We start from the raw sequence: 13,110 nt of genomic DNA, 5'->3' as shown, positions 1-13,110 counted from the left end.
ATGATTTAATGCCAAAATCAGGCCTCATACATGACTCAGAGCAACAGGGGTCTCAAAGTGGCTTGTGAACAAACATTTTTTTTTTTTACTCCTTGAGCGGAAAGTCTATCAGGGGTGCTATGAGTAGACTAGCTTAATAAATGGAAATTCTAGAGATAGGATTTCAGTTCAATAAGAGGAAACCTTTTAAAACAAATTACAGGTCTTTATAAGTATCTAATAACATGACCTTGAAAATGTAAAGCAAAACACAGAAAAATGGATAAATCTACAACTATAATTGGAGATTTTAATGCCAAACTTTCAGCAGATAAAAGAAAAGCCAGGATATAAAAGATTTGAAGAATACTATTTATAAGCATAAAAATAGTGAGTGTGTTAAATAAATACTGGGGGAGCCACACAGCATATAAGCATAAATTGATCATTACCAGGCCACAAAAGAAATCTCAACAAAGTCCCAAGAATCTAAATAATATGTTCTTAGACTATAAGAACATAATATATGTTCTTATATTAGACTATAAGACTATAAGACTATATTAGACTTAGACTATAAGACTATAATATATGTTCTTAGACTTTTTTTTCAAAATGGAAAAGCAGGTTTAAAAATCCCTGTAAACTAAAAACAAACCAAAATAAAAACTGGGAAAACACACACACACACACACGCTTCTAAATAACACGTAGGTTTAAAAGGATATTATCAAAGGAATTACAAAACACTTAGAAAGGAATTGTCAATTATAATGAAAGTAGCACATATCAAAGGATGCAGTTGAAGTGGTATTTAGAGGATAGGTTTTAGCTTTGAAAACATTTATTTTGTAAATGAACACTATATTTGCTGGAATAAAAGCAATAAGGAGAATGATATGTAAAGCCCGTAAGAATGGGTGTTTCAGAGGAAAACTATGCAGCTAACCAAAACTCTTCACAATGCAGCACTCTATTGGAACCCTACCTCCACCCTCTACCGGTGGATTGGGTACTCCATTCTTGGCCAAGTAGTTAATTTCTCTAAACCTCAATTTTTCTTTTTTTACCTGTAAAATGGGGATAACAGGATCTTCTGTAGGCTGGTTTGAGAATTAAATGAGATGATCCACAACAAGCACTTAGGGTAGCACAGTGCTCAATAAATGGTTCCTGCTACTATCATACTTTCCGACTCCCAGACGGCATGATTCTAACTTTGGTACAATGAAATTTAAGACAAACATGAACTCCAGCCAAAAAAGTCTAATCAATAAATTAAGTCCATTTTTATTTCACAATACTAATATAGTTTTATTGAAAATACATTCTTCCTGCCATTAGGGAAGATATTAAAATACTATTCTCTTCCTATTACTATAGAAATGAAACACACAAGGATCAACAAAAGCTAGTCTACTGTTGTTCATAATATCAAATCCAAAAACAGACTTCTATTTCAGAACTAAAATGAAAACAGAAATGTAAAAACAAGGAAAGCGCTAAACATAAAGCTGTGAAAGACGGATTCTCTTCATTTTCAAAATGTTCTATATATTTTCTAATGTACCTTTCAAAAGGGGCCTGGAGTTGAAAATGGCCTCTGTTAAATGGGTCTGCAATTTCTTTGAAATCAAGTAGCATATAACAAATTGTTCAAAAACAGGTTTTCACATATTCATTATTACTCTTCTCCAAAAACGGTTATAGCTATTTAACAATTCTGATTCTATTTTTCACTTCACTGGAGAATAAGAACTTTCTCTAACTTTTGACAGCCTGATGTAAAACTAAACACTAAAAACATTCTTTCTTACTTCTTCCCAGATTTATTTGTCCAATATCCATTCATTCCTTTTTCTTTAATTAGAATGTGATAATATATAATACATAATAAATAATATACCGTTACAGACTCTGGGTTTCTTCTCCCAGAAAATAATTTTATTTTTTCTTTTTCTTCCAGAAGGAGTCACTATACCCTGTTTATAGAGTACCTTCCCCAACTGATCTGCAAAAAATATATATACATACACTTATCTTTTAAAAATGTATACTAATGAAATAATTTTATGGACACATTAAAATCCATCGTATATTTTGGACAATGAAAGCAATTAGATCTTGAGCTTCATAGCTGGCTGGCTTTTGTACATTAATTATATCCAGTGTTTCATAGTAAACTTCAATATGGTAGAAACTACGCCTCCTTAGGTTTAGAAATCTAAATGTTATTACTTGTTAGTAAGTTTTCATTCCCATGCTGTGACTATGCTCTTATTTGTGGGTGTCTCTCCACAGGGTATAGCCTGCTGTTCTCAGATTGAGGGCATTTGCAAAGGAAAAGGAGAAGAAATTGTGATTAGGTAGCAACATGCTCTCATTTTTATGCATGGTTTAGCCTGTAACCTTGGTTTTCTTTTTTCTTTTCTTTCTTTCTTTCTTTCTTTTTTTTTTTTTTTTTTTTTTTTGAGCTGTGCACCTGGTCAGGTTTCTATATGCTTCTAGAGCTCTTTGTAGCCTTCACAAAAGCATGATCCAAACATGACACGCACCATGGTTATTGCTTCTCACACTGACGTTATGGGTGGATGGGTCAGACCGTGTGTCCTTTTATAATTGTACATTTAGGATACTGCTCTGGCTGGAGGTGGAATTCAACAAAGCTGAAATATTTTAACAGTGACATTTCATTTTCTAACAAAGATATAAAGTTCCAAAAGTCTAAAACAACGGACACAACAAAAAAAAGTCAAAGAATATCTTTTCTTCCTAAAGGATCACCTTAGCTATTTCCCCAGCAAATGAAGACATTTTTATATTTGTTCATTTGTCTGCTCATAACAGTGTGTTTTCCCAATGAGATGGTAAACTCCATAGGACAGGGACTATGTCTGATTTTTTTACTGCATATTTCACTTACTGCTTAGCACAGTGCCTTGGTAGTACCTTGTAATCTCTAAATAAGTATTTAAAATAATGAATAAGTAGCATATCAAATGTTACTGTTCTCAATAATGGTAAAATCTAGTTATGTCTAGGATATAGCATTTACTGAAAATTTTAACATCTTTAAAACCTCCTTAATGTCACAGGAAATGTATGTATCTTTACTTTTTAGGGGAAGGAAACAAACATTTATCGTGCCCACTATGCATCAGGCACTCAGGTACTGTGCTGGTTTCAGTGCTTTGCAGAAACTCATATTAAAACATTATCTCCCTCTCTTTTTTTCCCCTTTGCTCCTTTGTTTCTTAGGTTCCACATATGAGTGAAATCATATGGTATTTGTTTTCCTCTGACTGACTTGTTTTGCTTAGTGTAATACTCTCTAGCTTCATCTACGTCATTGCAAATGGCAAGGAAAAAAAAAAAAGAAAAGAGAGAGGGAGGCAAACCATGAAATAGACTCTTACCTAAAGAGAACAAACTGACGGTTACGGGGGGGTGGGGGGTGGCGGGGGTGAGTGATACAGATGAAGGGGATTAAGGAGTGTACTTGTGATGTGCACTGGGCGTTGCGTGGGAGTGTTGAATCACTACATTGTGCCCCTGAAATTAATATTACACTGTATGTTATCTAACTGGAATTTAAATAAAAACTTTAAAAAAGTGAAATTAAAAAAATATTTTAAAATAAACATTATTTCAACATCCTACAATCAAATTTCTAACACATAAACAATTTATTCCTACCTCTGGCATTGACTGTGTCCCTTTGAGAATTCTCTCAACTTTTTTTTTTTTGAGAATTCTCTTAACTTTTAGGCACAAAACTATAAATTAAAATCAATGAAGTAAGAATTTAATATTACTAATATAGTTAGCTCCTCTCTTATGGGGAACTATTATGGAGCAAAGTTTCCACCTTGGAATTTTCCAGATACTAGGTTTACCTCTTTTAACACTATTTTTTTTTTAATTTCAACTATTTTTAATGAAACTACTTTTAAGCAAACTTTCCGTATCTGTATAGTCTTAACCAAAATGTCTGAAACATTTTTTTTAATGTTTATTTGTTTTTGAGACAGAGAGAGACAGAGCACGAGCAGGGTAGGGATAGAGAGAGAGAGGGAGACACAGAATCTGAAGCAGGCTCCAGGCTCTGAGATGCCAGCACAGGGCCCAATGCGGGGCTTGAACTCACAGACCGTGAGATCATGACCTGAGCTGAGGTCAGATGCTTAACTGACTGAGCCACCCAGGTGCCCCCAAAATGTCTGAGACATTAATCCATCATCTTTATCTTTATCTCCAACATAGATAAGGAGAGTGGTAAAGATAGTAGAGTGGTTAAAAGCAGAGGTTCTAGAACTAGACTGCATAGGTATAAATCCTGGCACTATTGCTTACTAGCTGTGTGATCTTAGATAAGTTAACTTCCCTGGGTCTCCGTTTCCTTCTCTGTGAAATGAGGCTAATCCTAATATCTACCTCTTAGGGCTCTTCACAGGATTAAATGGTGATATATGCAAAGTACTTAGAACACAGATGCAAGGCACACAGTAAGTGCTCAATAAATGCTAGCTAAAAAAGTTTTACTTTATTAAGGCACTGAGCTGTTAGTTTGGGCCACTTATTTCTACAGTATGATATGGCCCCAGTGTTTTTAAGTTCCTATATAAATTTTATTTCTTTACAGATTTTGTTTTCTGTATAAGTTTTTAGTTGTTTTCTTGTTTCTCACCTCCATATTATTTAATTGATGCCTCTAAAGTGCCCCTTCTTCTAACTTGATGTTTCATCCTACTGTGGGTTGAGAAATCAAAACATGGTAATGGTTATAAATTTGTAAGGAGAGGAGGGGCACCTGGGTGGTTCAGTCGGTTAAGTGTCTGACTTTGGCTCAGGCCGTGATCTCACGGTTCCTGGGTTCGAGCCCTGCATTGGGCTCCGTGCTGACAGCTCAGAGCCTGGAGCCTGCTTCGGATTCTGTGTCTCCCTCTCTCTCTGCCCCTCCCCTTCTTGTGGAGGTGCGTGAGCACATGTTCTCTCTCTCTCACTCTCTCTGAAATAATAAATGAATAAACTTAAAAAAAAAAAAAAAAGGACATTTGTAAGAAGAGGAATCCCAGTGAGGGCCTCCGGGGTCTTCCCAAGAATATGATATGTAAGTGTTAACACAGCACTCGGGAACATCTATTCCCACTTAGAGGTCTTTCTGGCTAACTTATTGTGTTCTCAGCTGTGTTTGGGAAAGTTGGAAGTACCAAATAAGTGACCTATGGATTAATGAGGTGCTACTGTTCTAATTCTGTCAAGCATTAGGTTAATCAAAAACAAACGGAAGGTTGGTTTTTTTAATGTTTTGCACTGTTAATTTTCTAAAATTATAATAAACCACCAGTGCAACTATTAAGCTTTCAATCCAAACAATGTTTTTAAGTGTAATACTTGAGTCAATATACAGATCCTAAATTGTAAGCCCCAATTTCTAAAACTTGGGTATTACTAACCGCGTTAGTATACAAATCTCAAGCAAAATAAAATGTTTCTGCACAATGGAATTCATAGTTCTGATGTGGAGAAAATATGAACTGTCGAATGGGCTAAATGAAATGATATTTAATGGATAAGTGAACTAATATCACACCGCATATTAGCTAACTGGAATTTAAACAAAAGCTTCAGAAAAAAAAAAGAATTAATGGTTATGTTAAAGAGAGAAAGGAATTAGGGATTGTGAACTCTCGGCAAATGCCAAAGTCATAGGGAAATCTGACAGAAAAATAAATTAAAAGATTACAGGCTAATGAAGAGAAATAAGGAATAGTTTACCAGCTTTACTCCCAATCCCTAGGTGAATAATATGATTCCAATTTAATATTCAGTTTAGTAGCATCTCTACCTTTTTCCCCCCACTGAAAAGGCACAAGAGAGGCCTTGGTAAGATAACCGTGTGCATCAGTGATGATCAAACCGTCTGTTCATGTGGCCAGATGCCAGAAGAGGCACAGTGAACCCCCACCCTTGGGATATCTGAGCCTGAGCCAGAAACTAGCAGCCACTAAGACAACGTTTTTATATTCGTGTACCTTAAAAATTAGTGCATATTTTGCATCCCACTCTATTACATACCAATGTAATATAAAATTTAAGATAAAAGTAATGTTTGTATCAGTTGAATTATTTAACTCCTCTCATTCCCAAATCTTCAAGGAAAATGAATGCTCCATGAAGATTTACATTGTGGTTCTTGTGGCTTCCACTTCCCTTTGAATAACACCAACATGGTCAGAGAGGGATAGGTGAGAAGCATGGATAAAAATCATATCTTACTATAATATTATCGGTTCAAGGGTCTCAAATAATCCACAACAAATCAATAATCCAATAATCACCAAATGAAAGCTCCAATTCTCATGCAACACTGTGAAACTAAGAAAGCTGTAAGACGGTGAACTGGGCAATCTTAAAATGCCCTCTTAGCTTTTGAGCTACGGTTCTTATAAAAAGATCAATAACGACGTCTTCCTGCTCCAGCATGGAATTAGTGTTTCCCTAACTACATTAGCTTCAGAAGTATTGACTTACCTAGGAGGATCAGCACCACAACTAAACAAATAGTTGTTCTTTGCAAACTAGTGACTACCAATACAGAAAACTCACTGAAGTCAGCTTGGTTCAAAATGACAAAAGGCAAAGACACCAAGACAAAAAGTAACAAAGTGCGGTCAACCCAAGATCCAGGAAGATGACACTCACCCTCATCCTGATAATCGGGCAAAAAAGGTGCATCTGATGTGAGAGAGGGGCCATGAGTTCCACTATGGTTATCATCAGAGCTGTCCTGTCCAAGGAAACTTTCAGCTTGGTCTCCCCCTGAGGGATAAAAAAGGACAAAAGTCAGGTCACACCTGGGACATCTTTATAAAGGTCTTCGTAGATTTCTTCTGCCATTCACCCCAAAACCCCAAAAGATAACATGGCCACTATCCATTAACATATGAGAAAAAAATAAATAAGAACCAACTTACCTGGCTGGGAAATTTTCCATTCAACTAACTAGAACTTAGAAACGGTTATCAGAGAGTGGGGAGACCTCTTGCCACCAGAAAGAAACTTCTCCATCACACTTAAAATGAGAACACAGCTATATAAATATGCATTCGTATTTACTTGTCTTCCATTAATTACAGCCTTTACTCTGAATGCCTGTTTCTCTATATATTTCCAAATAGGATAGAATAAATCACACAAAGGGTTAACCTATACTTAATATAATGTAACAAGGCCAGTATTCTTCCCTTCTCTGAAAACTAAGAGCCTTAAAAACAGAAAGAACCTAGACTTTGCTGGATTCTATTCCAATTTAAATCACTACTTGTTTTGCAATCTTAAGAAAGTTCTCTCTTTATAATTCTAGTTTACAGCCCATGCAACCAACCTCTTAGGAATTCTAAAAGCCCTAAGAAGGTAATGTTTGTTCTGTAAAATGGCTTTGATGAAAGGTAATGTATATGCAATACTGAATTATGCAATTAAAACAATGCTAATCCCTTTTGGGTGTTTTCAACATACATTGGATTATATTTTGTAGAAGTGGCCCATGCTATTATGATACTTTAAAAGGTTCAGATGGAAGATGTTCTATCATTCAGAAACCGGAAGAAAAGACTCTGCATTGCAAATGGTTTCCTTAAAATCCCCCAAACAGAGGTACAGTGTGCTGATAAAAGGACACCAACAGCTGCTCAGTTCATTTCACAAACATGAAAAGGGGATTTTCAACTGAATTTAATATTATCTCAAATACTAATTTCCAAAGGAAATCACCAATGCTAATCTCCATAAACACCGTAGAGTTTTGGCCCTGGATTTCAACGAGGGAGCAGTGAAACCAAACAACCTACATAGAATCTGTATTGCCTCACTTTAAAGGTTTATTTCCTACAATTAAACTGGAAGGATAGGGAGGATATAAAATGATGAAAAGAGAATGGCTGTGGCCTTCTCTTTCCGTAAATTAGATGATCGTATCCAGACTCCTCTACGAATACTCAATGGTAGGTAGCTTGTCCATAACTGAGTTGAACACCTGCATATACAGGACTTTAGAAATAAACTATGGGCTTTATGGTGGAAAAGAAAAGTTTAAAACAAGACAACAGCACCCACCACCACCACCTCACACAGTAGTTGCTGGTCAGAGCCAGAAGAAATGCTCTCCTTTATTAGGCTACTGATCAGGATACAAAGCTGATTACGGTTATGCTTAAAGTATCACTGCGAAATTTCGCCTTTATAACCAGAAAAATTTTCAAAACCTGGACTGAAGGTTAAATGACTCAAATTTTACATCACTGCAAATCCACTGAAATTATATTATCAATACAACCTAATGGACTGCTTTGGCAAGTAACCTGAAAGTGAGCTGTGAGGTTAAAGGAATTTTAAAAATTCGAGCCAAACCAAAATCCATTAAAAAAAAAAAAAAAAAAAAAAAGAAGTAGCAGTTTGGGTTGCCAAGCAAAATTTAACATTTGTAGGATATACTGAACATTATCAACTATCGTTCTAGACTCAATTTTCTGCTGGCTTCAGAAATTTGCAAAACTACTCTTACATATTCTAGCATTCCAGACTTTTTTTTTTTTTTAAATAAGCAGATCAGGAGGGACTTTGTTTTGTTGTGTTTTAATTACTTACTTAATTTTTTAATTTTAGTAAAAGGTGAAAGATTTATGCTATCTGAAGAGAAACCAGAGCATAATTTTTTAATTTTAGAAAGAGAGAGTGCACGAGTGGGGGAGAGGGGCAGAGAGAGAGGTGGGGGAATGAATCCCAAACAGGCTCCATCCCACAAACCTAGGATCATGACTTGAGCTGAAATCAAGAGTTGGACGCTCGACTGAGCCACCTGGGCCCCCTGTTTTATTGTATTTTAAATGAAATTTTTATTTTGGTATAATTTTAGATTTATTGTAAATATTGCAAAGATAGTACAGAGGGTTCCTGCACACCCTTCACCCAACTTCTCCCAATGTCAACTTCTTACATAACTAGGCTATGTCTGTCCAAACCAAGAAATTAACATTGGTACACTGCTATTACCTAAACTATAGACTTTATTTGGATTTCACCAGTTTTTCCACTAATGTTCTTTTTCTGTTTCAGAATCCAATTCAATTGGATTTAGAGTCTCCATTTAAAAAACCTCATCCAGGGGTGCCTGGGTGGCTCAGTCAGTTAGGCATCCAACTCTTGATCTTGGCTCAGGTCATGATCTCACAATTCGTGAGATCAAGTCCCGCATTGGGCTCTGTGCTGAGCATGGAGCCTGTTTGGGATTCTCTCTTTCCCTCTCTCTCTGCCCCTCCCCCACTCACACTTTCTCTGTTTCTCTCAAAATAAATAAACTTAAAAAAAAAATCTCATCCAAAATACCTGCCTGAATTTGGCATTTGATTTATCAACTTCAAATGGAAAAGTCACTTCCATGTGGTTCCTATGGTTTCTGGACATAGTTACCCAAGGGGGGCTTTTAACAGCCATTCCTGTGCCAAATATAAGGCCATGCTTTTGTAAAGTATCAACAGCAAAGGTATACAACTCGATGCAGCAAAAACAGAGCCTGGGTCAGTACTAAAAATGGTTGTGGTGGGGGGAAACATTTAAAAATATGTTTTACTTCCAAGCATAATTAGTTCCTGATGATGGAAATGTTGCTAGAAGTGTTTTTAGTGTCACATCAAGTGGCCCAACTCCCTTGGGCACACACAGAAAAAAGCCTATAACAGTATATAAATAGACACTCCCGTGTAATTAAAATGATTACAACTACTCAAGATGCATGGGTGAAAAGTTTTATAGGAGAACCAGCAATTACTGTGGTCATTTTGGATTTGTTTAAGTTTAGAACATCATTTTTCCTTAAAACATAACCGCAAGTGGTCGCTGGATTCATCTGCAGCTCTGAGAATCGCAGTTCCAAGTGGCCACTACCGTTGTCCAGTGGGATCAGACATAAATGATCACAAACTATAGTGACAGACACTTCCATTCAGCAGCTCTACAATTAGGGCTTAGAACTCCATCTGCTTAGAGTGGCTTTCTCACAAGCAAGACCCCTTGCCACTGGAGACACACTTTCCCATTGCAACTTGCCCAGAATCAATATATTTCTACACAGATATATATTCTAACACACAATATCTCCATTAATCACATCCACCACCTCTGGTCCCTTTTCTTTGTATTTCTGTACAAGATCTGGGGAAACTATATCAAGTGTTCATCTGCTATTAGCTGGTAATTTGCTGCTCTACCCTAAGTGTTGTAAGAATTGGGCACCGGATACTCTCCCAGTATATTCAATGGCAGTTCTCCTCTGAGTATCGTGCTGAGGGGCCTATAAGGGGGATGCTTTCTCTATTGTTCGTTCCTGAGAGTCAAACTCAATTTCATCCATGCTCCATAGAATGATAAGTTGGGAATTTCTGAAGTTTGGAGCAGAAATATAAAGCAGCTTTGTGTCAGGTGTGAGGTAATTATTTGCTAGGGTTTCTGTGCTATTTGTTTTTATTCCCTGTGTTTTCATTAACAGTTAATGAGTCCCACCCCCCCCCCAACTCTGAAACAATAGCTTGGCCACTAGAAGTTGGCTTTTTTCTGCCATGGATTCAACCAGCTGTTGCTGCTCCATAAACTTTATGGAGAAGTGAATTAGACTGCTAAAAACTTTCATTTCCTAATTCAATTCCAAATAAAACAGGGGGAAAAAAATGAACCATGATGATGTTCCCCTTGTAACTATTTTGACTCATAGCAAACCCATCTGATTCTTAACTTACAGGTACTATTTAGGGACAAAAACAGGCCATAATGACAACTTTACCAAAGAACTGAAAACAGACCGAAAGCAGTTTAAGCATAAAAAGTAACATGACAGTTAACAAATAGATAAAACATATAAGTTTATGTTTGCTTATTCAACATGTAAAGGCTCAATGGTTTTTCCACGTTAGTATGAAGCCATCATCTTTTACTTCTAATTAATTGTGAGCTCTATTATAAAGACTTTATTCACGTCTGCAACCAACTGTTTCTATGGTGTGGTTCAAAATTCCTAGGGTTTGCTATCACTTCACCAAGTACCTCTGGATAAAATCAGGAAATTGAAATTAATGTAGAATTGTCTGCAATTTTTTGTTCTTTGTTTTTATTGTTGCTGTTGGAAAGGAACACACGACTTCTGACTCTATTTAATATTTAAGAACCCATGAGACACACAGCTCCCTCTTTAAACTAATAAATCCTAAAGAAAATGCTATAAATAAAGGTCCCTGATCCAAATCCAGTTAGTTTTCATGCTTCATAGCATTAATATTGCCAGGTTTTCACAGACCAATTTAATGGTAATGCAGTTCCCAAAGCTGAACTAAGGTAAGATTAGAAAAACTGCTGCTTATTATTCCTTATTATAAGCATTCACCTAAGTTATTGAATATAACACCAACTAGAATAGGTTGGGTACATATGTGCCCATATATGTGAAATGTTCCTCACATGTAAATATGTTATGGAGCCCATTTGCAACACCAAAGCTAAAGTTCTGTCAACACTTGTGTTATAAATTAGATAACATTTTGCACACACTCATGCATTAGAAAATGTATGGTGTTTCCCACAGAACATCTTAGAAGCTTCACTGATTTCTAAATATCCATTTGGATTTACGTGGTTAGTCCTTGTGATTAATCCATGTGTAGTGAAGGTCTCAAATTCTTCTCCATTCGATGCAGCCTGACTTCCTGGCCATCCCCCGCCCCCCAACATCTAGCCATAACTCAATGTATAAATATTCTTTTTTTCCCCCAAGGCCCTGGCAGTGAGTGTAATAGTACTGAATGTCATTAAGTCTACAGAACAAATGATAGGTCAGGTAAAGAAAGTTCCCATTTATCATTCTTTTAAAAAGCTGCTCCAACTAGATCTTGAATGTACAAGAAATAAATTGAGCTTAACGTTAAGTTTTTTAGCTCATGATACTGTTTACTAATTGTATTATTTTCAACATGCTGAGAATAACAGCCTTCTTAAGAACTTTTAGGGATATCATTGCAGAGAATAGCAGTCCAAATGATTAGAAATGGAATCAAATTGCTTAGACGCTTATAGCACAGTCACTACAACATCTGTGAATCCAACAACCAAAAGTGCAGCATAGCTTAATAATATTTCAGAAATGAACTACACCTGTCAGTGGGGGGTTGGACAGGAAAATACCCAGGGGAACAAACTGAAAAGTTTTTTTTTCCCCTCCTTCTAAAAAGTGGTCTTTTATGATGCAGTTTTTCATTTTGACCAGTAGGGTGGGCTGCAGTGTGTAGCATCATCCTAGTTCTTAAAAAAGAAAAAAAAAAAAAGGTAGCCACCAAGTGAACCTTCCTGCTCCTACCCCTCCCCCACCAGAAAACGCTGAGATTTTTAACCCTTTTTAGGTTTCACATAAGGCATAACTTCTGGACATTAACAAACTGGGGGGCTGGCAGCAACAAATACAAACCAGATAATTGTATATGTGACAACGCACACTTCATAAAGCAAATTATAGCCTGTCAGCAATCATTCTGGCTTTATAATAACACATTCTATCTACTACTGTTATCGTTCAACTGGTACTAAAATGGAGCCTTGCCTGCTGGGTTAGAATATTTTCAATAGTAATGAGACTTTGACAGAATTCAAAACATGTAAACCTAAGTATTTGGTATATATGGATAAATACAATGTAAAATAAACGCATTTGTCATATGTCAACCAGGCAATCATAACCTGGAATTATTGGTTCATAGTTCTGTTTTCCTTGGACCACTGTATTTTTCAGTGTTTAATTCTTATTATGAAGCTATTCAACTGAATTCTCCACATGCTTTGACTTACAGGAGAAAGCTATAGCAAGAATAACAATACAACAGCTTACTGAAGGCTTACTGGGTACAGGCTCTAGGTCAAGATTCTTCACATACTATCTCATTTAATTCTCAAGCTAATCCTGTGGTATGTTATTATCTCAAAGCTGCAGATAAAGAAATCGAGACACAGAGATTAAATAACTTATCTAAAGTCACATAAGTGACTCATAAGTGGCAGAGCTAGGCTTTGACCCCTTGTTGTCTGATTCCTAAG

General features: G+C 36.3%; 1 protein-coding gene across 2 annotated transcripts in view; it reads right to left on the bottom strand.

Annotated features, from left to right (window-relative positions):
* The window catches only part of SKAP1 (src kinase associated phosphoprotein 1), a 278,392-nt gene that overhangs the window by 194,557 nt on the left and 70,725 nt on the right, over window positions 1–13,110 (bottom strand). For both annotated transcript variants that reach the window (XM_047081111.1, XM_047081112.1), the window contains exon 4: window positions 6,685–6,801. In XM_047081111.1, coding sequence (XP_046937067.1) covers window positions 6,685–6,801 — 117 coding nt within the window. The remainder of the gene's footprint in view (window positions 1–6,684; window positions 6,802–13,110) is intronic.

Source organism: Lynx rufus, unplaced genomic scaffold (genome assembly GCF_022079265.1).
Source record: "Lynx rufus isolate CCGP_SWC_20201006 ecotype Redwood Valley unplaced genomic scaffold, mLynRuf1.p SCAF_18, whole genome shotgun sequence".
NCBI lineage: Eukaryota > Metazoa > Chordata > Mammalia > Carnivora > Felidae > Lynx > Lynx rufus.
This window is presented reverse-complemented; position numbering and strand designations above follow the sequence as displayed.